General features: G+C 42.4%; 5 protein-coding genes across 8 annotated transcripts; 2 read left to right on the forward strand and 3 right to left on the reverse strand.

Moving 5' to 3' along the window:
• Positions 1-1,048: 1,048 nt before the first annotated feature.
• On the forward strand, positions 1,049-2,689 carry LOC112936038 (uncharacterized). Of its 3 annotated transcripts, none has more exons than XM_015779171.3 (3): positions 1,049-1,442; positions 1,509-1,734; positions 1,908-2,689. In XM_015779171.3, the coding sequence occupies exons 1-2, from the start codon at positions 1,300-1,302 to the stop codon at positions 1,732-1,734; spliced, it is 369 nt and encodes a 122-aa protein (XP_015634657.1). In that variant the 5' UTR covers positions 1,049-1,299; the 3' UTR covers positions 1,908-2,689. The 3 variants fall into 3 exon arrangements, with proteins under 3 accessions (XP_015634657.1, XP_066165331.1, XP_066165332.1); XM_066309234.1 differs by having other exon boundaries at positions 1,937-2,689; XM_066309235.1 differs by having other exon boundaries at positions 1,509-1,730; positions 1,937-2,689.
• On the forward strand, positions 1,943-2,689 carry LOC107277184 (arogenate dehydratase 3; the record flags this gene model as incomplete). Its single annotated transcript, XM_026024649.2, is given in 4 exon segments — positions 1,943-2,005; positions 2,007-2,178; positions 2,181-2,475; positions 2,477-2,689. Coding segments are annotated over 4 exon segments (651 nt in total), but the record flags the coding sequence as incomplete, so codon positions are not given.
• A 3,520-nt stretch (positions 2,690-6,209) lies between these two features.
• On the reverse strand, positions 6,210-9,687 carry LOC107278496 (uncharacterized). The gene is made up of 3 exons (XM_066309677.1): positions 9,133-9,687; positions 8,503-8,814; positions 6,210-6,863 (listed from the first exon to the last, which is right to left on the reverse strand). The coding sequence occupies exons 1-2, from the start codon at positions 9,481-9,483 to the stop codon at positions 8,596-8,598; spliced, it is 570 nt and encodes a 189-aa protein (XP_066165774.1). The 5' UTR covers positions 9,484-9,687; the 3' UTR covers positions 6,210-6,863; positions 8,503-8,595.
• Positions 9,688-10,074: 387 nt separating this feature from the next.
• On the reverse strand, positions 10,075-15,467 carry LOC4337235 (probable sulfate transporter 3.3). The gene is made up of 13 exons (XM_015781680.3): positions 15,041-15,467; positions 14,715-14,763; positions 14,364-14,571; positions 14,085-14,256; positions 13,896-13,961; positions 12,072-12,185; positions 11,865-11,981; positions 11,582-11,708; positions 11,170-11,456; positions 10,891-11,081; positions 10,722-10,801; positions 10,508-10,584; positions 10,075-10,346 (listed from the first exon to the last, which is right to left on the reverse strand). The coding sequence occupies exons 1-13, from the start codon at positions 15,386-15,388 to the stop codon at positions 10,197-10,199; spliced, it is 1,986 nt and encodes a 661-aa protein (XP_015637166.1). The 5' UTR covers positions 15,389-15,467; the 3' UTR covers positions 10,075-10,196.
• Positions 15,468-20,371: 4,904 nt separating this feature from the next.
• On the reverse strand, positions 20,372-25,167 carry LOC4337236 (golgin candidate 2). Of its 2 annotated transcripts, none has more exons than XM_015778116.3 (10): positions 25,031-25,167; positions 24,355-24,936; positions 23,500-23,610; positions 23,293-23,352; positions 22,452-22,509; positions 22,204-22,259; positions 21,950-22,042; positions 21,458-21,583; positions 21,159-21,206; positions 20,372-21,056 (listed from the first exon to the last, which is right to left on the reverse strand). In XM_015778116.3, exons 1-10 carry the CDS (start codon positions 25,082-25,084, stop codon positions 20,703-20,705), a joined length of 1,542 nt encoding a protein of 513 aa, XP_015633602.1. In that variant the 5' UTR covers positions 25,085-25,167; the 3' UTR covers positions 20,372-20,702. The 2 variants fall into 2 exon arrangements, with proteins under 2 accessions (XP_015633602.1, XP_015633603.1); XM_015778117.3 differs by having other exon boundaries at positions 21,159-21,286.
• Between the last annotated feature and the right edge of the window lie 945 nt (positions 25,168-26,112).

Raw genomic sequence — 26,112 nt, forward strand, 5'->3', positions numbered from 1 at the left:
GGATCAGCTTAGCTACCTTTATTTTTATTTTTATTACCACACTTACGAAAACTTTTTATAAGAGAGAGATAATAGTGAGTTAGACTATAACCTTATACGGAGAAGGGAAATAGAAAAACTAAAAGTTACTAGTTCTTATACAATAGCCTATATTCATTCTATACTAATATATTATAGGTCTGTTTAGTTCCCAAACAAAAAATTTTTTCACCTTGTCACATCGACTGTTATGATATATGCATGGAGTATTAAATGTAAAAAAAAAACTAATTACACAGATTATATGAAAATTGCGAGATGAATCTTTTACCATGATTTGATAATGTGGTGCTACAATAAACATTTGCTAATAACAGATTAATTAGGCTTAATAAATTTGCCTTACAGTTTACAAGCAAAATCTATAATTTATTTTATTATTAATCTACGTTTAATAATTTAAATATATATCCATATATCCATCCGACGTGACATGTCCAGTTCGCGAACTAAGCGGGGCGCCGGGGCCTATATATATCTTGGTTGTGGATAGCCAGCTTTACAAGTATGAACATGAAGATGAACGAAAGGGAATTGAGGGCGACGCGCTGTGGTCGTTCTCCACATTTAATGCCTCAGCTCGCTGCCACATTTCAGCCCAGCTATTGCCCCGTCGAACATGCTGTTCTGCAAAGGAATAAGTTCATCTGAGGTCCCTTAACTTGTCAACGAATCCAATTTTTATCCCTCAACCAGAAAACCAGATACAACGGGTCCCTCAACTATCAAAACCGGTGCAGATTAAATCCCTCGACGGTTTTGAGGGCGGTTTTGGCTGACGTGACGCCTACGTGGCTAATTTGACTCAGTATTCATCTGACGTGGCATTGACGTGGCGCTTACGTGGCAATTCGATCTAAAAAAATAATAAATCTAGTGGGACCCACGTGTCATCCTCACACAGAAAATAATAAAAAATAGTGGGCCTTACGTGTCAGTCCAACTCACCCCTCCTCTTCTTCCTCCTCTCTCTCCCCATCTCCCCTTTCTTTGTCTCTCTTGCGCTGGGGATGGGCACCAGATGCGGCCGGCGACGACGACGGCGGCGGAAATAGAGAAGAGCGGCCACCGGCCATCTCTCTCTTGCGGGCGCGCTCGCTGGTAGGCCAGGGAAACCACCCTCAAAACCGCCGCGCGACGCCGCCCTTTCCCGCCACCGACCCCTCCCCTCTGGAGGATGAAAACCTCGCCGCGCGACGGGGACACTGCCGACGAACGAACGAACGATGCGTCCCTCCTGGTGCTCCGTCGCCACTCCAGATGGGTCTCCTTGAGGTTGAGGACCTCCTCTTCGCCCCGCGCGTCGACGGCGGCGGCGGCGACGACGAGGGCATGGCGGCGCCCGACTACGCCATCCCTCCCCTCTCCCCCACCGCCTCCTCCGTCGTCCACCGATGCGCCCGGTATGATCTCCCTTCGTCCTCACCAGTGTCCAATTGATTTGATTCCCCGATCGATCGTGGCTGCAGGATCGCCGGCGTGGAGGTGGAGCAGCTGCTCCGGCGGTTTGAGCCGGAGAAGGGGGACCAGCCGCTGGTGTACGCCAGGAGCGTCGTGGAGTACTGCTCCTACATTGCCCTGTGCGTCGAGACCAAGCGCCATGACTACCTCAGCGACAGCGAGTTCCACTCGCTCACCTACGACATGATAATCGCCTGGGAAGCGCCCGACGACGAGACGGACGCCGCGTTGTAGGTGACACCCCGGTTTCTTTTTTTTTTTCATCACCAATTCAACATCACCCTCTTGTTGTTACAGTTATTGTCATTCTCTGAAACCTGAACAATGAGCATTACTGAATATTCAGGCACTCGGTTACTTTCATTGCATGATTGTCTTACTATGGCACCTCTGGTTTCTGATGTTAGGGTGCTGAGATTTGCAAAACGTATATCAGGTGACCATCACCGATCTCTCCCCGGCGCCCATGCACGGAAGGCAGCTGCGCGTCGCCTACCAGGGTGTCCTGGCTCCCGGGTGCCTACAGCGAGGCGGCGGCGGCCAAGGCCTACCCATTCTGCGACGCCATCCCCTGCGACCAGTTCGAGGTGGCCTTTCAGGCCGTGGAGCTCTGGATCGCCGACCGCGCCGTCTTCCCCGTCGAGAACTCCCGCGCCGTCGTGCCCGTCGAGCATCCCTCGGGGAGCTCACCCTCAACGCCATGGGCCTCAACGTCGCCCGCGAGGCCTTCGACGACACCGCGGCCGCCGCCGAGCACGTCGTCGCCGCGGGGCTCCGGGACACCGCCGCCATCGCATCCTCCCGCGCCGCCGACCTGTACGGGCTCCAGGTGCTCGCCGACGGCATACAGGACGACGCCGGGAACGTGACGCGGTTCGTGATGCTGGCGCGGGAGCCCATCATCCCGCGAACGGACCGGCCCTTCAAGACGAGCATCGTGTTCGCGCACGACAGGGAGGGGACGTCGGTGCTGTTCGGTGCTGTCGGCCTCCGCGTTTCGGGACATCAGCCTGACCAAGATCGAGAGCCGGCCACACCGCTCTTCTGAACTGAAGAGAGGGGAGATGGGGAGAGAGAGGAGGGGTGGGTTGGACTGACATGTGGGGCCCACGTGGGCCCACCATTTTTATTATTTTCTATGTGAGACGGACATGTGGGTCCCACAGGTATTATTATTTTTCTGGATGAATTGCCACGTAAGCACCACGTCAATGCCACGTCAGATGAAGACCGAGTCAAATTAGCCACGTAGGCATCACATCATCCAAAACCGCCCTCAAAATCGCCGAGGGACTTAATCTGCACCGGTTTTGATAGTTGAAAGACCTGTTGTGTCTGGTTTTCTGGTTGAGGGACGAAAATCGAATTCGTTGACAAGTTAAGGGACCTCATATGAACTTATTCCTTCTGCAAATGAACACTGTCACACTCACGCTGGCCCGTTTTAAAGTGAGGATCAGCTTGATTACTTTCTTAATTTTTATTAGCACACCTTTTAAATAACTAAAAAAATGTTGGAAAAAGTTTTTCGTACGAAAACTTTCTTATATAAAAGGTGCTTAATAAAAAAATTATTTTTAAAATTTTTAATAATTAACAATTAATTAAACTGTGTACTAAATCAAGTTTCTCTCGTTTTGTGTAAGGCTAATCAGCTGTGTTACAGCCTCTGTTTAGAACGTGGCCTCAGATATCAACCCAATCATGGGTAGGGTTTATCATCAACAGAGCTAGTGATGCGGATGAGAACAACGGCTACGCGAGAGAGAAAATCTGTTCGAGGATGATGCGTACCGTTCTTCGGTTAGTCGATGTGAGGAGGATTAGGATACGATTCTTAGAAACGTGAAGATTTTATGTACCTTGGGATTAAGGTCTGCCATACAAGTTGAGTTGCTTTGCCATCAGCGAGACGCGTCAGAGTCAGGTGCATCTGTCTCCGCTTTATAATAACTATAATTACACACCGTAATTTATATATAACTACAATATAATTTGCATGTAACTTTTAAAAATCTCTCCATAACATATTGTTTTGGTGAACGGAGCCAGGTCGTGGAAACAAATCCTCTTACATGTGTGCATGTTGTGACATTTTTCCTTCCTCACTTGCACAAACAAGTCTAACAGCTTAAAATTATGTGAAAGTTGCGTATAAGTCATATTGTAGTTACATATAAGTTACAATGTAATTACACAACGATTATATTGTAATTACATCGTTAAATTTTTCGAGAAAATTTGCGGATAAACATATAGCAAAATGATTTCAATTTTGGGCCTTGTTTTGCAGCCCACCACAATTATGGCCCATTTTCAGTAGATGGGCCGGGAAGTCAAAATCGAAATTCCGGCCCATCTACGTAGGGTACGGGCCTGGATTGAGGCCTGCCATGCAAGGCAGATTCGCCGTCAGCGAGAAGCGACGGCAGCCGCGAGCAGGGGGCGACTCCGGCGGCGCGTGCGAGCCCGCAGCGGTGGCAGTGGCTCCGGCCGTGCTGCAGCCACCTCTTTTTTTTTTTTTACTTTTTCTTTTTTCTAATCTTGTGCTACTTTGTGAGGAGCTTTTGTTGTTCGGTGATTTTTTACTGGTGAATGAGATGGATCTTTTTGTTGAAATTTTGCACCTGGTGGAAGTTCTGTGAAATCCTGCCGATGATATCAAAATTCTTTCAAAATTTGTCCAAGTGCGATCATATTTTTTGGAAATTATACAAATCCTATTAGAAAAAGTAGGGGTAACTGTACAGGGTTATACCTGTCTTTTTATAGTTTCGTTGACACCGGTAGGTGGTTCTAACAGGGTAGGGGCAAACCAGAGTTCTGATTTTTAAAAGGGAGAGTAAAATCATAAACCCTAAAAACAATAAAATCACAATCTATCTATCTATCTATCTATTATATTATTAAAGGAATAGAAAAAGAAGCCTCCACGTTCGCTCTCATGGCCTAGAAATTCTCACATTAATCGAAGAAAAAGAAAAGGCAGAGTCCATATAGAAATATAATTTAGAAATAGTTGAAATTCGGAATTAAAAAATAAGGAATATTAGAAGTGGAGACTAGAGTCCATATAGAAATATAATTTAGAAATAGTTGAAATTCGGAATTAAAAAAATAAGGAATATTAGAAGAGGAGACTAGAGTCCATACAGAAATACAATTAGGAAATAACTGAAATTCAGAATTAAAAAAGGAATAGAAGTAGAGCATAGAGTCCATATAGAAATAATATAATTTCGTAATTAAAAATAAGAAATATTAGAAGTACAGTATAGAGTCTATATAGAAATACAATTAGGAAATAATAGAAATTCGAAATTAAAAATAAGGAATATTAGAAGTAGAGTATAGAGTCCATATAAAAATACAATTAAGAAAATAATAGAAATTAGGAATTAAAAAATATGGAATATTAGAAGTAGAGTATAGAGTCCATATAGGAATTTAAAACTAACTAAAATTCGGAATAAACATAATAAAATTAAAAGTAGAGTTTAGAGTTCGTATAAAAATACAATTTACAAATAACTAAAATTTGAAATTAAAAAAATATGGGAAGAAGAGTCTAAAGTTAATATAAGATTACAATTTAGAAGTACCTAAAATTCGAAATTAAAAATTAAAGAATATTGAAAGATGAGTTTAAAGTCCACATAGAAATACAATTATAAATAATAAAAGTTCAGAATTAAAAATAAATAATATTGAAAGAAGAGCCTAGAGTCCATATAGGAATATAATTTACAAATAACTAAAATTTGATATTAAAAATAATTAATAACTAACACATATATAAAATACAATATGAATATTATACATTAGTAGTTTTGTAAAGGTAGTACAAAATTTAAAATTATGTAGTCATTTTAATATATTTGAATAATACATTGAGAAAACATATATGTTATTATATGACAGAAAATATAATGATGCTAGCCGCGCAATATGCGTGGGCCACCATGCTAGTTAATTTATTAAAGGAATAGAAAATGAAGCCTCCACGTTCGCTCTCATGGCCTAAAAGTTCTCATATTAATCGAAAAAAAGAAAAAACCGAGTCCATATATAAATACAATTTAAAAATAGCTGAAACAAACCGATAGCTTATTATGATAGATTATTACAATCTATAAGCCAGATTACTATAATATGATAATCCATTCTAAAGGTGCGTTTTAGATTATTGGATGGCTAACAGCTAATAATCTAGAGAAACAAACAACCAGCTTATTCTATATCGGCTTATTATAATCCGGCTTATAGTAATCTAGTACAATAATCTAGATTGCAATAATCTTAAGCTGAAACAAACAGGACCTAAGTCATACGATGCATATGCAGCCACCAAGCAATTCACACAGACTTGCACACACCGGTAAACCACTTACACTTACCTAAGGTTTGAAATTTCGGTTCGAAATTTCCAAAATTTCGGTAATTTCGCTCCCCCACCGGCATGCTCAAATATCACCCGGAATTTTCGGTTTTTTTGCTTTTTTTCTGAATTTGGTCAAATTTCATTCAAATTTAGTCAAATTTTTAAATAATTTCAGCCAGAAATTTCCGAAAGAAACTACTCCCTCCGTTTCACAATGTAAGTCATTCTAACATTTCCCATATTTATATTAATGTTAATGAATCTAGATATATATTCTATCTAGATTCATTACCATCAATATGAATGTGAGAAATGCTAGAATGACTTACATTGCGAAACGGAGGAAGTATCTAGTATTAGCCAAATTACTCTGTCAACAAACAGGTTGGTTGCGGTGCGCTGTTGCAGACGGTGCCGCTCCCCTACGCAACCAATTGCAGTGGACCTGAATGAACCGGAGACGAGACTCTGCAGTGTGGCGATCGTCGAGGAAGAACTGATGCCAGCATGCGTCGTCACGGAACAGTTGGGCTGCCATGTACCACAACTCGCTGCCCGGGGGGTATCCATCGGCCTCCACCATGTCCATGCAAGCCTCCAAGCCTCTCACCTTCTTCTCCTCCTCCCTTTCAGCGAGGCTCTCCATGGACTCGACCCTCGAATCATCAGCTAGCCTGTGGAGAGCCTCGTCGCTGGAGTCACTGCATGTCCTGCTCTTTGAAGAGCTCCCTGAAGTTCCACTCTCAGTGGCAGAAGGCCTCTTGCCCTTCACCCTGGCTGCAGCCGATGGTGGGGGTAGGGGTGGTGCCCTAATGTCCTCCACATTGATCATTGGTTGATGTGCTGGTTGCTGGTCAACCACTGGTTGTGCTCCGGGCACATTGGAGTGATCCTCGACGACCATGCGTCCTTGGAAAACAGCATGGTGCTCGTCGATACACTTGAGAGGAGCATCCTTGAATGCCTTCGCTCCTTTCCTTTCCTACACGGTCGAAGATCATGTCAGCGTATGCAACTAGAATTGGTGTAAAATATGGATGCAAACTATAGAAATGATGGAGTAAGTCAGAATGCGATTTGTTCACATGCAATATAATGTACTGTACAGAAATAAACAGCAAGCAGTACTTAAATAAATCATAAGACAGCATTATCCACACTACTCAAACTCAATCCGGTACTTGAATATGCTATATGAACTGCACTACAGAAATAAAATGATACACACAGAAATAAAGCATTTTTATTTGCAGGCATATTTGCGGAATCAGCATGTTGAACTGCAGCACAGCAAAGCATTTCTGTAGTACAGCAATCAGGCAAATTTGAAGAACAACAATAAAGCAATATGAACTACAAGCAGTTTACTTTGTATAAAGGAATCACAAATATCTCACATGCACAACGGCTGCATGAATTGGCTGGTACCTATTGATTTCATAGATAGTTCAAAAACATGGCTTTACAGAATGGGTGAATTGAATGGCAATGTGTACTGCAACATATGAATGGCAGAACACTACTTCCTTTTGTCTTTACCATTCAGAAGTATTCAGTGATGCACACATCCTTACTTAAGTACTATCTGTACTACTTAATTGTACAGAACTCTACAACCACGGTATTGCTACAAATTTGCAGTGACAAAACAATGGGAAGGCAACATAATAATCTTCTAACAGCACTGCCATATAAGTTTGGAGGTGTACACTGAAAGATGCTACAACTGTCAGTATAATTGATGGATTAGTTCAAAAGGCATTTCTGTTGCATTTGATTACTAGCACTATAATATCATGCCTATTGCAAATGAATGAATTGTTTCTTGATTACTTCATGTATCATTTACCCAAATTGATCAACCTGCCATTGCAAAACAAAGTACCGCTGGATGCAAAATAAAAGAAAATGCAGCTAGATGTAAAATAAAACACTAGTGGTAAACCCATCAAGTCTTCCACAAATTTTAATTTCAACAGATGTCTGAATGTAAAGAAAGAATTGGTTAGGATTCACAATGTAGTGAAATCTGATTGTACTCTACACTAGTACCACACTAGTGATACAACTTGGCAGTTGCAGAGTCATGGAAAGGCAACATAAAGATCTTGTACATATATGTTTGGATGCTAAAATGGAATATGCTACAACTACTGGTACAGATGTATATGTCAGACATATGGTCACATAATAATTACTAGCTAGTTACTTTCTGATGTTAAACCACCTTAAAAAGGATGTACATATCAGACAAATGGACAAGATTTTCCACATCAATTATAGCTTCATCATTACAAAATTGTCACCTATGTCCAAGTAATACAAGATAAAGTCAATCATATATAAAGGTCCCATATATGACACATTACTTGCTATGATTTTGGTACTTTCAATTTTCACTCCTATGTTCGCATAGACTACAGTTTTATAAACTAGTTCATCTAATTAAATTCCTATGTTCATCTAATATATATTGTACATCCAATTTTGCACACCTATTTTCATGTACGCTACACTGACATACAAACAACAGTTCATCTAATCACATTGCTAGGTTCATATGCACTACATGTCAGTCCAGTACTACACACTAGTCCAAAACCAAAGATAGACTGACATACCGACTCCTGGCTTTCCCACCACTTGTCGGGAGCGAGGATGGCCTGAGTCACCGGATCACGTGCAAATCCGGTAGCCTTGGATTCCAGCCAAGTCTACATGTTGAAGTTTTTGCGAGACTTTACCCAGCGCCACTTCACTTGCTTCTTGGTTACTATCTTTCCTGCCCTCTCTAGCATCTTCCTCTCCAAATTGATGAACCCTTGTGCTTCGGGGGACGAGGAGATGATGTTGCGTGCCTGAATCTCCTCCAAGCAACTCTGGAGGAAGACACGAAGCTCTTCCTCGGTCCAATGTGTTCGACCCTCCGCAATCTACCAACCCAAGTCAAGCAATAAATTTGGGGTACAAGGAAATTAAAGCTAACATAGAACACAATTACTCCCTCCGTTTCATGTTATAAGTTTTTTTAAAACTTTTTTTCTACTCAAATTTATTTAGGTTTGACTAAATTTAAAGAAAAATTTTGCAATATCTACAACATCAAATTAGTTTTATTGGATGTAGCATTGATATAATAAATTTAATTTGTATTGGAAATATTATTTTTCATATAAATTTGATCAAACTTAAAAAGAAAAATGACTGATAAAGAAATCGAAGCGATTTATAATATAAATCGGACGGAGTACCTTCCTTGCCTCGCCAGACGGGACGAGGTCCCAATCGATGGCGCGGAACACTGCTTCCGGAGTGAGTCGCTGGACGAACGCGAGGAGGGCTTCGGGCGACCTGACGACGACGGCGATGAGGAGCCGCGAAGCAGCCTCGGCTGCGTCGTCTTGGGTAAGCCTCGTGGTGGCGTCCGACAGCAGCGAGTCGCACGACCCCTGATCGGAATCCGGATCTGCCACCACCACCACCCCCAGGCGCCGGTCAGCCGAGCCACGAGACCCGGATGGAGGAGACGGCGGCCGCCCTGCTCCGATGATGCCCGGGTCCTCCTCGGCTAGCTTGCGTTTCTTGCTGCCTCTCGCCGCCATGGCGGCGACGGGCAATGCGCTGGGCGACGACGACGACGACGACGACGACGAGGAGGCGGATGAACGAAAGGGGAACGGAAACCTCGCTAACGGCCGTCGACCGCGTTTAATGCTCGTTGCCGCCGTCGCAGCCTCGCTGGGGAAGAAGGGGGGAAAAGGGGGGAATTTCGCGCCCAAATGTGGGCCTTGTTTGGCAGCCCACCACAATTATGGCCCATTTCCAGTAGATGGGCCTGGAAGTCAAAACTGAAATTCCGGCCCATCTATGTAGGTACGGGCCCGGATTGAGGCCTCTGCCTCACGAGTGCACATTCAGTTGTTTTAGTTATGCCATGGATGATGTAGAATCGACTGTTTTTCAGCTGTTAATTATTGGATTTAGTTGTAGTAGTTTTTAGTTTAGAACTTCTAGTCCTAAACACTCCAATGCAACCTTCATGTGAGAATTACTATATATTCTGTACTGTTGGTGTGTTTGCCCTCATGTAGACAAATACTGATGGGTATGCACAAGGTACATATTCTCAGTACTTCTACTGCCAAGTTTGCATCACATAGTCTGAATACCTCGGAAGATTGGGGGTACAAACATAACCGGGAAATACGTTGCTGGAGGCACTTCTATTGCTGAGAGAACAGGGTGGAAAATCTTGCATTGCAAACTTAGCAGCGCAGTTAGAATAATAATGAAAATGACAACCTTAGAATCAGCTCTAAGGCGCTGTCATCTTGGAAAATGTAGAGAGTGAAGCCACTGCTTCCCCAGTGGTTAAGTACAGACTATCTGATTTGAAATGACCATGAGCATCATTCGCTCGTTGTATCTTCTCCATGACCTCTCCAGTTGGATTCACAAGTATAAGCTGCAAAAATAAAATAAAGGGGGTTTACTATGCCACATAACTTTTTTTTTTTTGCCGGGTCAGCCGAAGGATTCGGTCGACCAAATTTCATTAAGAAGAAGAAGGGGGTTTTGTTTGTGCCCCAAAACTGTGTTTATGTTTTAGGAAATTAGAGTATATACCTCTAGTCCATGCTTCTCTGTTGATTTCTTCAAGTCGATGAGGAACGATATGCCACTTGTATCAATTGCAGGGACAGCTGAGAAGGATAGTTTTATGATGTGTTAGTACAGCTGAGAAGCCTTTGTACTAGACTCTGGTATGACCTGATCTTGCATTTGAAAGGAACATACTAACAAAATAAAGTGGATGAAAGTTTCATTCGAAGTAACAAACCTGACAGATCCAAAATTACGAAATGGAGTTCACTTTGTTTGGTTCCTGCAGAACTTTCTTCTTCTATCCATCTTTTAATCCTACAAACAGAAACATTGCAGATATATTTATCCACTTTTCAGAACTTTGATTTCTAGTATTTATTTCTTTTCCTAGAAGTGCGTTTTACCTTTCATTTAGGTAGTTGGTGTTTGCAAAGTTTATAGGAGCCTCAACTGTCAGGATTAAGAACCCAGGAACTCTTTGAGCGTCCTTGTACTGATGAAGATTTCGGTAAATATCAGTGCCTTTGATGTTCCCTTGAATCATCATCTTTGGCCTTGTGATTTGCAACAGTACCCTGAATATTGATATACCAACCTGCAAAATTTGAGAATTTTAATCAGTAAGCAAGTAAAGCTGCAACTTACTCTATGGAATAATTAGCTTTGTCAGTTTTATTGGTTACCGCTATTGCAAGGCCTTGTTGGACTGAGATGAAGATTACACCAGCAAATGCACATAGACACACAAGGAAATCCATCTTGTCCATCTTCCAGATGTTGTATACAGCAGGGAGATCAATGAGCCCAATCACAGCAGCAATTATGATTGCTCCAAGAACAACATTCGGTGTGTACACAAACAGTGGCATGAGGAACAACAGTGTGACCATGACAGTCAGTGCCATGATCACATTTGACATGGCAGTCTTGCAACCAGCATTGTGGTTCACAGCAGAACGAGAGAATGCTCCTGATGGAAATTAAATAAGAGAGACCATCATCCTTTCTATCCTTTTTTTTTTTGAACGGAAATCATTCTTTCTATCCTTGTGAATGGTGATGAAACTAGGATTAAAGATTGGTTCAGGGATGTACCTGTAGTTACATAGCATGATGTACATGAGCCCACAATGTTCATCAATCCTATGGCCATCATCTCTTTGTTACCATCTACCTGGTAGTCCTTGAGTGAAGCAAATGTCCTACCAACTGCCACTCCTTCCTGGTAAATAGTGAAAAGTGTTATCTGAATAGTACTGATACTATGGCACAAGATTCTGAACATATATGGGGTGTCAAGTTCAGATAGCATCATGGGATACATTAATTTTCCCATGGAAAAACACAGTTAAAATGGTAAAATTTATGACAGACATACCGTTAGGGAGATGATTCCGGTGACAAGGCCAGTCTTTACAGTGAGGCCCAAATATTGAGGATCAAAGAGTAGTTTATCCCATGAAGGGCGATTCAGGCCACATTTGAGCTGCCCAATCTGCAGGGAAAAGATAGGCATTTTTTTATTAATATGTTACAACTAAGAAAATACTAATGCAGTAATTTACAGTTGTTTCAGGTTTCTTACTATGCTAATGCCATGTTTCTGAGCTTTGAACAGGAAAACAAGCAGGGTAGAGACGATAACACATGCCAAGGGAGCACAAGCTGAAACCCAGAAAAGCTTTGGCCATTTCATACTCTGCATACACAGAAGATAGAATTTGTGCAGGAGTTAGAATTAACGAGTGCAAAAATAAAATGTACTTGATTTCAGTTTCTGAAATGAACTTTTCACTGATACTACCACCATCCTCATTTTCAGAATATTGAACACTACATCTGTTTTTTGGGAGAATAACTCCATGGCCCGAGAAATATAGCAGAATAAAGAAGTACAGTCTACAGAGCACTGGGCAGATATCACATATCAGAGAGACAGAGACTGTAGGTTTTCAGGAGAGGGATGTTGGATCGTGTAAATTTCGTCCCTTTTCCTCCCTTATGTACTACCTGCAAGATCTGTTCAGTTCTTCCAGGGTCAAAACCAATGTGGCCATGTGGCCTTGAGAGGCCCAACACTATTCCTCTGGAGCTAGTAGCATAGATCAGTGTCGGTTGCATTATTTCGTCTTGGGCTGCTCCATTTGTAGCCTTCCAGTCAGAACCTACGGACTGTTTAATTTGCTAGTTACAGCCTTACAGGCTTACATTCTTTCAAAAAAAACCGTGCATGCTGAGGCTGTGGTTAGTTCCGCATCAAAATTGAAAGTTTGACTGAAATTGGAAGTTTGAACAAAAAAGTTGGAAGTTGGTGTGAGTAGGAAAGTTTTGATGCGATGAAAAAGTTGGAAGTTTGAATAAAAAGTTGGGAACTAAACAATGCTTGAGTTGATTATTGGGGGCATATGTATGTATGACGAGTGCTGGCCACCACCACCACCTTTTTTTAAAGAGTATTTTTTACCCAACCTTTATATCCAACCGGATATATGTAGCTTTTTTAAATTGAAAACTTAACACCTCAAATAACTTAATCTGAAATTCGTTCCTATAGAGGATTAAACTCAGGACCTTAGAGTGCTACTAAGGTCACTGCAACTACTATTCGTGCCCTTTCGCAATAGTGTTCTGCAACCACCACCACCTAATACTCACTATCTTCAACGTAACTAGCAGTAGTGTTCTCTATCAGCATGGTTGCAAGGTTCAGAATACTGAATTGTGTGCATGCACCAACAGAACAAATATAATTTTTTTTTTCAAAAAACAGAACAAATGAACCATCTGAAAAAGGCGCAGCCCAAACGAACATTAATACTACATTTCCTTTGACCAAATAATTAAGTCCAGTAATTTTCTAATGACTTTTGACATGTTACTTTTACTGCAACAAGTTGCTGGTAATTACTAAAATACTGTACTTAGCTTGGACTGTCAAAATAAAAAGACTAGCTAGACATGGACCCATACATGCATGCAACAACCTGCAGAGAGAGATCCATGTCCGTGACCAAATTGATCAAGAAAGGCACGCACATCCTTCCAAAGGATGGATCGTCGGCCATATATATGCATCATTTCATGCCTGACTTCACCCGGCTGCATGATTATCGATAGCGACAACATATATACGAAGCTATATATATATCCTGCGTACTACAGACGAAGCGAATCGAAACATGTCCAAGAGAAACGCCAAAACCGCCGCTAATATAGCCCCTGCTATGATCAGCACCACACATGCGTGTCATCAGTGGCTAGCTAGCTGAACATTTATTCTTTTTCGAAGGAAGAAATATTGCAAAAACAAATAACAATAATAGTAATAATCAGAGAATAACATGACGTAGACATCAGTCAACGGCAGTCAAAAGGAGTAGACGCGTGTGTAGTGTGATGTGATACGTACCACATGCCTCGCCGTGAGCAGGAGCACCAGGAAGCACACGGCCATCAGGATCGTCTGCCACGACCACTGCACAAAGCACGGTGATCGATCGATCGATTGGTCAGTCATACAGTCACTTAGCTCGCCGTCGCGGCGGCGGCGGCGGCGCCGGCGACGTTATGGATGCGCAATTGCGACATCATTAGTTACCTCCTTGGTGTGGTGGATGACGGAGGCCATGACGGGGACGAGGCCCATCTCGGTGGTGAAGTGGACGATGCCGAGCAGCGCCTTGAGCTGCTGCAGCGACACGATGATCGCCGCGCCGGCCATGAACCCGACAAGCGTCGCCTTCGACAGGAAATCGATGATGAACCCCAGCCTGCATCCATCCATCAAGATGAGATCACATCATGCAACCATGCTTCAATTCGGCATCAATGAGCAGGAACATGCAGCTAGCCATGGATGGATGGATGGATGGATCACCGGAGGATGCCGAGGGAGGCCTGGACGAGGCCGGCGAAGAAGGTGGAGGTGAAGGCGAGCTGGAGGAAGAGCAGCGGCTCGGCGGCGGGGCTCACCGCCTGCCGCAGCATGGACCCCATTATCAGCGACGCGATCGACACCGGCCCCACCGCCAGGTCCCTCGAGCTCCCCAGCACCGCGTACACCATCGGCGGCACAAAGCTCGAATCTACACAATAACCATCAATAATTAGTTAATTACCACTAGCTAATCACCTAACCATTGTCCATTTACTAATAATCAAAGATATTTGCATGCACACGCATGCATGGAAGGAAAGAAAGAAAGCGTGTGAACAAGCTAGCACGTACAGAGGCCGATGATCGGAGGCAAGCTCGCCAGCTTCGCGTAGCTAATGCCCTGCAAGATCGAGTTAATCAGCAACCATGAATGCTGGTTAAAAATCACGCTGTACATGCAAAGCCAGTAATTAAGGAGTACAGTTGGTGTGTATCTGTACATGACCAGGATGTTACCAAAATGATCCTACAAACTTCCAAAAAAAAAAAGGAAAAGAAAAATCAAAGACAAACATTCACACGCAAGGATCGATATGATGCAGCTAGCTGTTTCGTCGAACACATGGAGTGCATGCACAGGAAACGGAAAGGAATCAAGGCGAAGATTATATCATTGCCTGAGGGATGGCGAGGCTGGCGATGGTGAGGCCGGCGACGAGGTCGGATTTGAAGAGGGAGAAGGAGTAGCTGGGCACCCAGTCGAGGATCGGGAACAGGTACTGCACCGCCATGACCCACTTGGTCGTCAGCGGCTTCCCCTTGAACCCGCGGAACGGGTCGTCGGGGAAGAAGGTCTCCTTCACCCTCGCCTTCAGCTTGCTCGCCGTGCTCTGCGCCGGCGGCGCCGCCACCTTGTGTAGCACCGCCATCGCCGCGATCTCCGCCTCCGCCTCCCCCCCTCCAACTACTACGCCACCCTCGTTGCCGTTGTCATTGTAGCCATAAGCTCCACGCATCCCCACCATGTGAGAGAGATTTTTTGTTGTTGTTGTTGTTGCTATAGCAAAGCTAGGTTTTACTATCCAACAACTTAGTTGTTGTTGCAAGGAGAGCTAGGAGGGTTTGGGGTGTGTATATAAGAGGGCTAGTGTGAGCTTAGGGGGAAGGAGGAAAAGTGAGATGCAACTTGGAGGAGGGGAGAATCAAAGGTGACACAAAGGGGGGTAGGGTGGGGGGTGGGTGTTCAATAATGAGGCAAAGGCACATATAAACTTGGCCATTTTCCCCATGGATGGGGAATCCTTGGATTTGATACCACCATCACCTGTGACACAAGAGGCATTTCACCACTTTCACTTTGACATATATCACAGCAATTCATTTCATGGACTCATGTGTATGTTATGTTACCCAATTAGTAACAGCACCAGTAATTTTTTTTATAGGAGCATCAATTTTGATCCATAGAAATATTTGTCTTACTACCCTCTGTTCATATAGACTTTATTTCTGATTGAATCTAGATAAGTACTTGCCCACGTGCGTAGTTATAAATAATGTCTTTTTGACGGACGTGGTATGTCTTATTTATTGTCGATGACACGTGGGCCACTCTAAAATTCACTATGGCAAGCAATAAAAAAAAGAATTGTCTCCTTTGCATTTTTAAGTCAATGGTGCATTAAAGCGATATAATGCTTGCTTAAATAACAGGGGGGAAATTGCATCATCCAAGCGGCCTAACCTGGAGTCTCTTATACACAACATGGACCTATTTAGTCATGCATCCCAGCTATGATATTTAATAAGTAGCCAACAATGCCATTAATTGGGAAATTTTCTCACTTGCCATGCATACATAGTACCCCTAACGTATGTTGTATAGAGGTGTGTGCCACAAGTCAAAGAAAGAAAGTAGAGAGGCAACCATGTAGGAATGGTACATTGGTACATTTTAGAGAATATGCCTGATCAGCTTGAGATTGAGGCAAACTGAAATTAGCTACGATTTGAATCATCTCTCTTTGACAAGAACGGGGGAAAGATGAATGTGTTTTTTGCCTTTGGAAAAAGGAAAAGAGGATGAGAGTTGAGACAAGGATTGGAAATGTGATTATCTCCTACACATATTTTCCTGAAAAAAAAATGCACCCATTTTTTGAAAGAAAAGGTGATTATCTAGATGAAGAGAGAGTCCAAGACAAAAGCAGTGACGCATGTATGAGCTAACAAAAGCTGTAAAGTGGTCTTAGCATTTAGCATTGCATTTTGCATTGTCAAACTTGGTGCGACTGGGGTCGTCGAACATGAGTGGCGACGTCAGAGAATTAAAGCTGGAGATATGGAGCCTTGCAACAACGGCGAGCTTAATTCCTACCCGGTATATGTCACGTATATGACAAGTTCCAATCATGCATAGTCCATCTCTGATCTCTCTGTCTTTCTAGTAACTTGTACTAATTAAGCTGACAGTTATAACTAGACCAAAAAAAAAAACATTTGCATTCAGTTCAGTGGCTTAAGATTTTTTTGAGCGACTTGATGAAGACTGTACATTGGCACTTCTAGTGGAATAGGATTACTTCCATTAGTTCCATTATCATTTCTTTCTTTCTGATTGTGTTGTTTCTGTCATCCTGTGCAAGTATCTGGAGTTCAGTTACTTGGTCTTCGCTGCATTGAGACAGGAGGAGAGGTTTTGATTCTCTCTGATTTTTGTTCAGTTAAGAGAATGATCACCACCCTTCCAAGTAGTGAAAACTGAAAAGCAATCATCGATTCCATGTAGTTGGGCCCATGGGCTGATTCAGGTGCTTGTCTAGTCTAGTCTGTGACCAAAACAGGCAAATCCAAAATTTTGTGTCAACGAAATCAGTTAGGCCAAACTGGCTCCATAAGTTCGGCCAATGTTAGTTCAGAGTTCTGAAAACTTTACGAATCCAATCAGGGTTAGAAAACACAAGCAATATGAGTACGTGGCTGTGGATAAATTCAGTGAAAATTACAACCAAAATAATAAGATATGCAGGTAAAGCAGTCGCAACAGGAAAGCGCTAAGCAGAACCAGATTGAAGGAAGGAAAAAAACATTCAAAGAAAAGATGCAGAATAACATTGTACACCGAGTTCATTTTCACTACTAGCAAGTAGGAGTAGTAGCAAATTTCTACAGAACGCATCTAAGAATCTCAGATGTGTTAGGCTGCCATTGGTGCAGAATGTGCACAGATCGCTGTAATCTGTGGACCTGCATTAAGGTGTAATCCTATCCAAGTATCCAACATGGATGGATTCGAACAAAGGAGAAAAAAGCGAGCACAAGAATATTGGGGAATATACATCCATGGCGAGCTTTATGCAAAGCGAGCAATACAGCAATGTGTGTGTGCGTGGGCTCCCCGGAATATTTTTCGTGGGTGGGGCGGTCGGCTCCGGGGACATGACTGCCGGAGCAGTGGCTGCCTCCGATCGATCGCGATTTCTTGTGTGTGGCTGCGTCCCATCGCATCTTTGATCCTAACAAGACGGCAAAAATATGAGATAAACTCGAGAGAGATCATGCTTCAATCTCTTCATCTATCCCAGGGAGAGAGACTCGGAGGTGTTCTTTTTTCGTAAAGAGCTTCAGCTCTGGGAGATGCATAGCCGTCGAGGAGCAGTCAGTCGATTGCAAGTGGAAAGTCTGTGCATCCCCTCCTTTTTAAAAAAAATATACAAGTTTAAATTTGATCTATAAATAGAAAAACAACAAATTTGATTGCAAATTGTACGTGCTATTCACATTTAAATTTGTTATTTTTGTTGCTATTTATATGGGCCGAATTAGTTATTTGTGAAGTGGTATGTCTGCTCTACCTTATAAAAAAATGTACTCCCTCCGTTTTAGTTATAAAACGTTTTGACTTTGGTCAAAGTCAAACTGCTTCAAATTTTACCAATTTTGTAGAAAAAAGTAGTAACATTTTCAAATTTCAACCCAAGACAAATTTATTATGAAAATATATTCAATTATTGATTTGATGAAACCAATTTAGTATTATAAATATTATTACATTTGTCTATAAACTTAGTCAAACTTGAAACAGTTTGACTTTGACCAAAATAAAAACATCTTATAAACTGAAATGGAGGGAGTATATATATTTTCATGGTTTTTTTAGCCATATGAAAATTAAAAGAACGTTCCTTAGGCCTTGTTCGGTTTGGAGAGGATTGGAGGGGATTGAGGAGGAATAATTCCACACCACAATGGGTATGGAATAAATCCCCTCAAATCCCTCTCTTACAGAGATTAACCGAACAAGGCCTTAAGGGAAAAAAATCTGCCCCTGATTGCAAGATCAAGATGAACAGATTCGATCTGCCTCAAATAATTGCAGGGCTTGTGTTAATGCATTTCGTTTTCAGAGGAGCTAGAAGTAGTCATCTGTTGAAGATATCTTTGTTCTTTGGGTTGTGGGGTGCAGTGGAGACGTGTTGGTAGCACTCTAAATTTGTACATCATTGTTATTGGGATAAAGTGGGCAACTAAGTATAGTCAACCACTTTCTGAACTTGAGATAGATCACATAATCCGTCTCATTCATTTGGTGTTTGGAATAATCATTCACAAATTACTCGGGAAAGATAGTGCTGGGACTCCAGAGTCTACTGATGAGAAGAGATGAGATGAGATCGGCAGAGCTCCCGCCCTTTTCGTTAAAGAAAAAAAAGAAAAGATTGTGCAATGATTCTACTTAGTGACCTACTTGTTTCAGCTTTTCTGATGCAACTTACAATCTAAAGACACATTATCAAAGCAATAAGACTTTTAAACTGCTAGTATATATGGTTCTAAAGACTAAAGTTGAAGTTGAGTGGTGAAAGTGACAAAAAAAAACCCTCAAATTTGTTGTACTCTCATCGACTTCTTATTGGCTTATCAGCTACAGCCAAAATTTAAATTTTGAAACATTCTTAAGCAGCCCTTTTTTTTTCAACATAGCCTATTTTCCTTACCTTGGCTTTTTAATAGGTATGAAAATTTTACCAACAAGAATATTTTGATTAGTCCTTTTTTTTATAACTTATTAGCAGTCATAGCTCAACAATTGTAAATGACTTATTAGCAGCCAAAGTTCAAACAAGCAGAATTCTGCTCAAAGCGAGCGGTGGGGAAGCAGTGGGTGGTCCACAGGAATCGTGCAGCTATCACGTCAGGTGTACTGTGTGCGAGTGCACCGGGCGGATCGATCAGCCCCAGTACACGATTTGGTCTTCTTCTCGATCTCCTGGAGAAGTGAGGGTGCCAACCATTTTGTGTGCCATGTCGACGTCGCTTTTTGGAGGTAAAGGAAGGAGAGTAGAGACACCGGAGAGACGCCAAGGTTGAAGATAGGGCGGCAGATTGGTTCAACTCAACCCAAGCTCTCCCCGGCCGGCTCGCCGCTTTTGCTTCTCCTGGCTACCATCTCGTTTTGCGTCCGTGGCTGTGGTATGCCGCCACATTTCTCTTCGTAATCTAGTCATCTGTTTCTTTTCAAATTCTATTCTGTTTTGCATCCGTGGCTGTGGTGTGCCGCCACATCTCTCTTCGTGATTCACCTGCTTCTTTTCAAATTCCATTTCGTTTGCATCCGTGGCTGTGGTGTGTCCCCACTTTTTTTTTTCTCTTCCTACCTCTTTTGAAATTCGTGGCAGAGAATGTGTGGCGTCTAGTAAAGAAAATCAGATTGTAGTAACCCGACCATTGCTGTTCCATCAGCTCAATTTCTACTGACGCAGTAGTATTCCTTTCTCGGTCTGCTTACTTTGATGCCATTTTCAACCATAAAATTTTTTTAGTAAAGTTGCAAAAAAAAATATCTATGTTTAGTTTATTATCAAATTTGGTAAATATATAAGAAATCCTGCTAAAAATTTGACAATATTACCATCTTGCCAAAATTTTGTAAGGTTTATTTTGGCTACAATCTGAACAGGTCTTAAGTCGTATATTCAGACGTTTTCTCAGTTCATGCCATTTGCAAATATGAAACTACCTTTTTTGTATTACATATATAGAGGTACAAGAAGTAAGAATAGCAGGTTACACAGTAATGAGTTAACAAACGAAGGAAAAATGGAGTGACTGTTGTGGTTTTCTGCCGAGCATTCAGACCCCTTCAAACTGAATTGATGTTAAAACAGGTTGGCTCAGTTAACTGTCCAAAATCATATTACCAGACTGTACAACCAGTTATCCCATTTCTATAGGAAGCAAAACTCCCTCGTTTACACAGAGAATAGACTCACGTATCATTGTAATGCACATCAAGGGGGGGGGGGGGGGGAAGAGGAAAAGGCGAAGAACGAGAAAGGGTTAAATACCAGTCTTGTTTAATGACTCCAACGAAAATGTAGCACCAGGGCGAGCTTCTGATATTGTCGGATGTGACGTTAGTATGTACAGGACCCATATGTGGAGGCACACCAGGTACACCATGGCCCAAACTAGCGCCTTAGGATTCCGCCTCAAGAAGATATGGCCAGCGGAGAAGATGGAATCGAGCTGTCGGATTGCCGATCCCAGTTGCCGCTGTCCATTCCGTATCCTGTCACGCAACCTTGGCGGGTGTGATTCTTGCCATGTACCAGCTTCGATATCTATCTTTGACGAGGAGCTCGAATAAGCCAACGATGATGATCCGTTATTGTCAAGCGATCTTGAAACTGCCTGCAGATGATAATGAACAATACATTTAACCGGGAAAATTGATAGGAATATACCAATACATTTCTTGTATTGAAGCAAAGACAGCGGTTTGCAGATACAGACCTCTATTCTCAGTAACAAGGCTGCTTTCTCTGAAGAGAGGGACTCAACCTGAAAGAAAACCGTTTAGGTCTCATCATCGTTTCACAAGAATGCAGCACATTGTAGAGAAGAGACAGAAACACTGGTTTCTACAAGCAGATAACAACATTTTGCTGTCAGATGGTAGCCGCTTTCATGTTTGAGGATTCTTTGGTTCACTTTCAATGGGACATGCTGTAAGAACATAAATATTATCTATTGCTAATCAGAAATTTAACGCGGGATGTGACATAACAAGTGGGAACATCCAAGCAACTAACCTGCATCTGTTTCTGAATTAAACGATCAGTGAGTTGATCAAGTCTCTTCTTGAGTTCAATTTCCACTTCTGTAGGATGCACCATTCTTCTTTTTGTCAGCTCAATGTTTTCTTTAATCTTCCTTGCCTATAAACAAATAAAAAGTGGTCAGGTGGTGCACTCAACCCATGCACAAATAGTGCATCTAGAAAAGGTAGACAAGAATGCCCTTACATCCAGTTTATTATTTATTCCCCAACCCTTTTCAAATGATCTAATGCATCATATGTGCAGTAATGAAATAACATAAAGATCGTTGACCAAAATGTCCAAACAATATCACATGGGACTTATAAAAGTGAGTTAGTTGGGACTCCATGAAAGGAATCCAGAAAAGTACCATGCTAAGGCACAGCACAATTATCACCAAAAGCACAAAGAAAGATAAGTCCTGGTAACATAAAAAAACACAACATAATGCTAATGATTAAAGTTATAGTCAGAATAATCTACCTTGTCTTTCAAGTTGACGATTCTATCACATGTTAGAGCATACTCTGCATCAATCATTTCTTCTTCCAGCTTGAACCTTCTCAACGATTCTATCTAGACAAAAGTTCAATGAAGTTACAAATAGAAGGGACAAGGAGACTTTGCTCTTAGGTCAACCATATGATTAGAAGGGCTTAAGAACTAACAAACATTATATGAAAAAAATCTGTACAGTAATAAGTGCAAACAAAACAAAATGCAACACATTTGCTTACTTCATTAACCAAAAGGGGGCTAGTCTTCTGCATCTTTGCTATCTTTCTCTTATATTCTGCTCATATAATGATAAAAAAAAGGTCACATATTTGAAAAAAGAAGCTTTAGATGATGGATTGATGGTATGATTCTCTAAAAAAGAATGCAATGTCACACATTAGTCCAAGTGTTCGACAGAGCTAAAAAAATGAGTCGACATGACACAAAACTACCATAAGAATGAGAAACAAAACCACAATGGACTTACTATCTTGAGTAAGAGTCTTCATATCAACTTCCTCTCGAAGTTGTGCCACCTGATCAACCTAGTTAAATATCAAGAATACCATGATTTTTTAAATTCCATTTTTATGATTGGTATAGCATCTCATAACTTGTGCAGCAACTGTCAAGTATCAACTGAAACAACTCAATGTTACCAAGGCTAGGCAGTAGCCTACCTCTAGTGATAGTAGGCAAAACAAAAATATCAAATTGCATTTGTGGTTTTCATAGGTGTAAAGTATGATCATTTCGACTGCTAATTCCAGAGTATATCAATCATGTCTCAAGTATTACAGAAACCACCAATCTAGGCACTACGGAGTGGAGGACATTAATATCCAAATATATAAGGGAAGCACATAATAAGTCAATGCTGGTCTGGACTAGTGGACTGGGCACTTATACCTGCTACCCAATCTGTTACTCAATACCAAGACTATATACATGTGTATTCATAAAGGACTAAAATAAGAATCCAAAAATCTTAAAGCATTTGGCAGTAAGGCATGTATAAGTCATTAGCTAACTGTAACTAATCCCCAGATATTACTTTATTGTCCTGGCCCCAAAATATTGTACTGCTTTGAATTTATTATGAAAAGCAGCCAAGCATAGCAAAATATGGTGCTCCACACAACTGTATATATATGAAGGCAGCTTGTATGTATCACTGTAGCAGCAGTTAACGTACTTCCCCTTGACTAAGAAAGAACACTTCTAAACAAGTGGCACTGCAAGAAACTGGAAAATAAATAATAACAAGATACCTACTAGTTCAACAAATGACCTAGAGAAACATACAGGAAAGGGAACATATTGCATACTTGAAGATCCAGGTTCCACTGTTCCCTCGCAAGTGACTTTGCAAGCTCTGCATTTGTAACCTGCAAAGATATTAGGTGAGATCACTGCTCAAGTGTTGACAGTTGAGGTCAAATGCTATTTGTCTACCACAAAGTAAAATACTAAGTATCGCGTTACTCATAGTAATCTAGGACAAGAGGGAAGGTAATGCAGCAGAGTCGTGGTACCTCAAGCTTAGCCAACCGTGCAAGGGCTTCCATTCTAGTGCTGTGGTGTCGCTGTTTCTCCATCTCCACAGCCTCCATAGTTTCAATCATGCTATTCTGCAACTCTGAAGCCTGAAATTAAACACAATAAGTGTTGAAAACAATGCTAATCAATCTTGCAAGATACATGAAAATTGAGCAGTCAGCTCTGTCTCACCAAATGACAAGAATCACAAGAGGGAACAGAACATGAACCAATAACCGATGAACAGCATGAGCTGTGCAATGATCATCCAAGTAGATGATGACTCTGGGCAGTAAAACGAAAGCAACACAAATAATGGTTTACACATTGACACTGCTAAAAACCAAAACATGAATGGAATAGAAGTAACAAAAGAAAGTCAAGCATAACTACAATTTTAAGTTGCAAATCATGATCTCGGTACAACTACTTGATTGCATGGGATGCTAAAGTTACTGCACTAATTTCATTGCTGCCTTCGGTGAAAAACAAGGGATATGCCTAGGGTGCTCAGTGCCATTGCTGAGATCAACACAAAGTTGCTGTAGCAAGCAATATATTTCATGATAAAATGTCAGATCGATTGGTGTGGCTTCCTGCACACAAAGTCGCTGTGCCATCCAACCCAACCTAAGCAAACTTGATCCCGCATGACTACAAAGCAAAGTCCGCTAGAATCACTACTGACCCAAACGTTCTGCGAATTACTCTCAGAGGAAAATGTTGTGCTAATGCATTAGAACATTCTCTGTTACCTCCGATCATTGAGTACCAGAGTATATCATCATGTTTACGAGATCTCTGAAATTTGCACAAGCAAGCGTGATGATATCGCCATGAATCGAACTCACCTCCTGTGCCTGCTCCTTCTCGCGCTCGGCGAGCAGCTTCTCAAGGCTGGCCTTCTCCCCCTCGAGCTTCGCCACCGCCTCCTCCCTCTCCGCGATCGCTCGCGCCGCCATTGCCGCGAGCCGCTCCGCCCGCCGCCGCCTCCTCTCCTCCTCCCTCCGCCTCTCCTCCTCCGAGTCCTCCGAGTCGTCGCTGCCCGACCCATCCGAGTCGTCCTCATCGCTCCCGCTCCCGCTCTCCGACCCGCCGCCTTTGTCCTCCTCCCGATCTCCCCCCACCTTAGCCTCGGCCACGCCCCCCACAGCAGCACCCGCCGCGCGATCCTGGGCAGCGAGAACCGCAGTCGCGGAGGCGGAGCGGCGGGGGGCAGGGGAAGCGGGAGCAGGAGCCGGAGGCGGAGGCAGGTTGGGGCGCCTCGCGGCGAGGCGGAGGCCGAGGGAGGGAGGCGGGGCGACCGGCGGCTGCCTCCGCGTCGGGGCGTCGAGGAGGGCGTCGGCGGCGGAGGAGGAGGAGGAGGCGTGCAGCGCGGTGAGGTCGGAGGCCGACGGGGACTTGCCGAGGGACTCCGCCGCCTGCTGGTCGATCTGCGCGACACGAGCGAAGAAGAAGAAGAGGGGTTAGTGGGGTTGAGGGGGAGCGAGCGAAGGTGAGGTGGGGGACCGGGGGGGGGGGGCTTGCTTGGTGGAGGAGGGTCTCGGCGGCCTTGAGCTTGGAGGAGATCCAGCCGGCCATGGCGCGGCTGCGCGTGGGAAATCGCGGTCGCGGGTTGGGTTGAGTCGACGGCCGGCAGCACAACCGCCGCGGGTGACTTGCCCGGCGCCGGCCAAAGGCAACCAGATGCTCTTCTCTTTTTTTTTTTTTTTGAATCAACGGCAAGGGAAGCTTGACTTTCACTGGATGTGCCCTGGTGCCGTCGGATAGACGGCTGAGATGAACGATGTACTGTACTTACTACTCTAGAGATACATTTCTTATTTGCACCAGAAGTTGGTCGGTTATCTTAGTTCGCCCTTATTCTTGGGAAAATTGCAAAAACATCCCTATAAGTCACTTGAAGCTTTATATTCCACCTCATATGTCATTTGTTGCAAATGGCCACCCATCTACTCAGATCTGTTAAAAAACTATCTTAGTGCACACGTGTTTAATCGAATCAACATGTTTTCATAAATTTATGAGCTGTTAATATAGTCTTTATCAAAATTATATACTTCTGCAATATAGTTTTGACAATTTTTTTAGAGATTCCTCAGATAGAAATGATGATAAGAACTTAAATGTTGTCACACTAAGTTTCGCTATATCCAAAGAAGTTTAATAAAATATGAAGAATAAATCTAATACAAGCACTTTGACAATTTTACTTTGCTAGCTTAGCCTATGGTAGCTCTACATCAGCGATGGCAAGTTGATCAGTTAAGCCCGTGCGCACCGGGGTTATTTATACAAACGAAGTAGAGGGAAGTATTTATAACAAATAACTTATTATGGGATGATATATCAAACTTCAAATGATTTAAGGGATAGCTTTCATAATTTTCCCCTTGTTCTTCCACTATCTTGTGACTTTAGACCTTAGGGGCAAATAAGTAATCCCACGAAACTCTTTCAATAACGGATAATGAATTGCATATATTACCCTAATGTTGGTTTATCTGCGCCGCCTATCTTTTGATATTATTTTTTTCATCGTTGTTTAGTTTTTTATATTGGCTTTTAGAATTTTGAAACATATATTTAGAAGTTTTACTGAAAAACAT

This window comes from Oryza sativa, chromosome 4 (genome assembly GCF_034140825.1).
Source record: "Oryza sativa Japonica Group chromosome 4, ASM3414082v1".
Lineage (NCBI taxonomy): Eukaryota > Viridiplantae > Streptophyta > Magnoliopsida > Poales > Poaceae > Oryza > Oryza sativa.

Bases quoted from the DNA above. Each gene is read 5' to 3' on its own strand.
- LOC112936038 (XM_015779171.3), top strand. From the start codon at position 1,300: ATGGGTCTCCTTGAGGTTGAGGACCTCCTCTTCGCCCCGCGCGTCGAC. The intron at 1,443-1,508 runs GTATGATCTCCC...TCGTGGCTGCAG, and splicing joins GTCGTCCACCGATGCGCCCG to GATCGCCGGCGTGGAGGTGG.
- LOC4337236 (XM_015778116.3), bottom strand. From the start codon at position 25,084: ATGGCCGGCTGGATCTCCTCCAAGCTCAAGGCCGCCGAGACCCTCCTC. The intron at 22,510-23,292 runs GTATGCAATATG...ATATTTAACTAG, and splicing joins AGTGGAACCTGGATCTTCAA to GTTGATCAGGTGGCACAACT. The intron at 21,057-21,158 runs GTCTGTATCTGC...TATCATCTGCAG, and splicing joins CCTTGTTACTGAGAATAGAG to GCAGTTTCAAGATCGCTTGA.
- LOC4337235 (XM_015781680.3), bottom strand. From the start codon at position 15,388: ATGGTGGGGATGCGTGGAGCTTATGGCTACAATGACAACGGCAACGAG. The intron at 13,962-14,084 runs GTAACTAATGAT...TGCTTTGTGCAG, and splicing joins TCATCCACCACACCAAGGAG to TGGTCGTGGCAGACGATCCT. The intron at 10,802-10,890 runs GTAAAACGCACT...TTCTGTTTGTAG, and splicing joins ACCAACTACCTAAATGAAAG to GATTAAAAGATGGATAGAAG.
- LOC107278496 (XM_066309677.1), bottom strand. From the start codon at position 9,483: ATGGCGGCGAGAGGCAGCAAGAAACGCAAGCTAGCCGAGGAGGACCCG. The intron at 8,815-9,132 runs GTACTCCGTCCG...TTGGGTTGGTAG, and splicing joins CGTCTGGCGAGGCAAGGAAG to ATTGCGGAGGGTCGAACACA.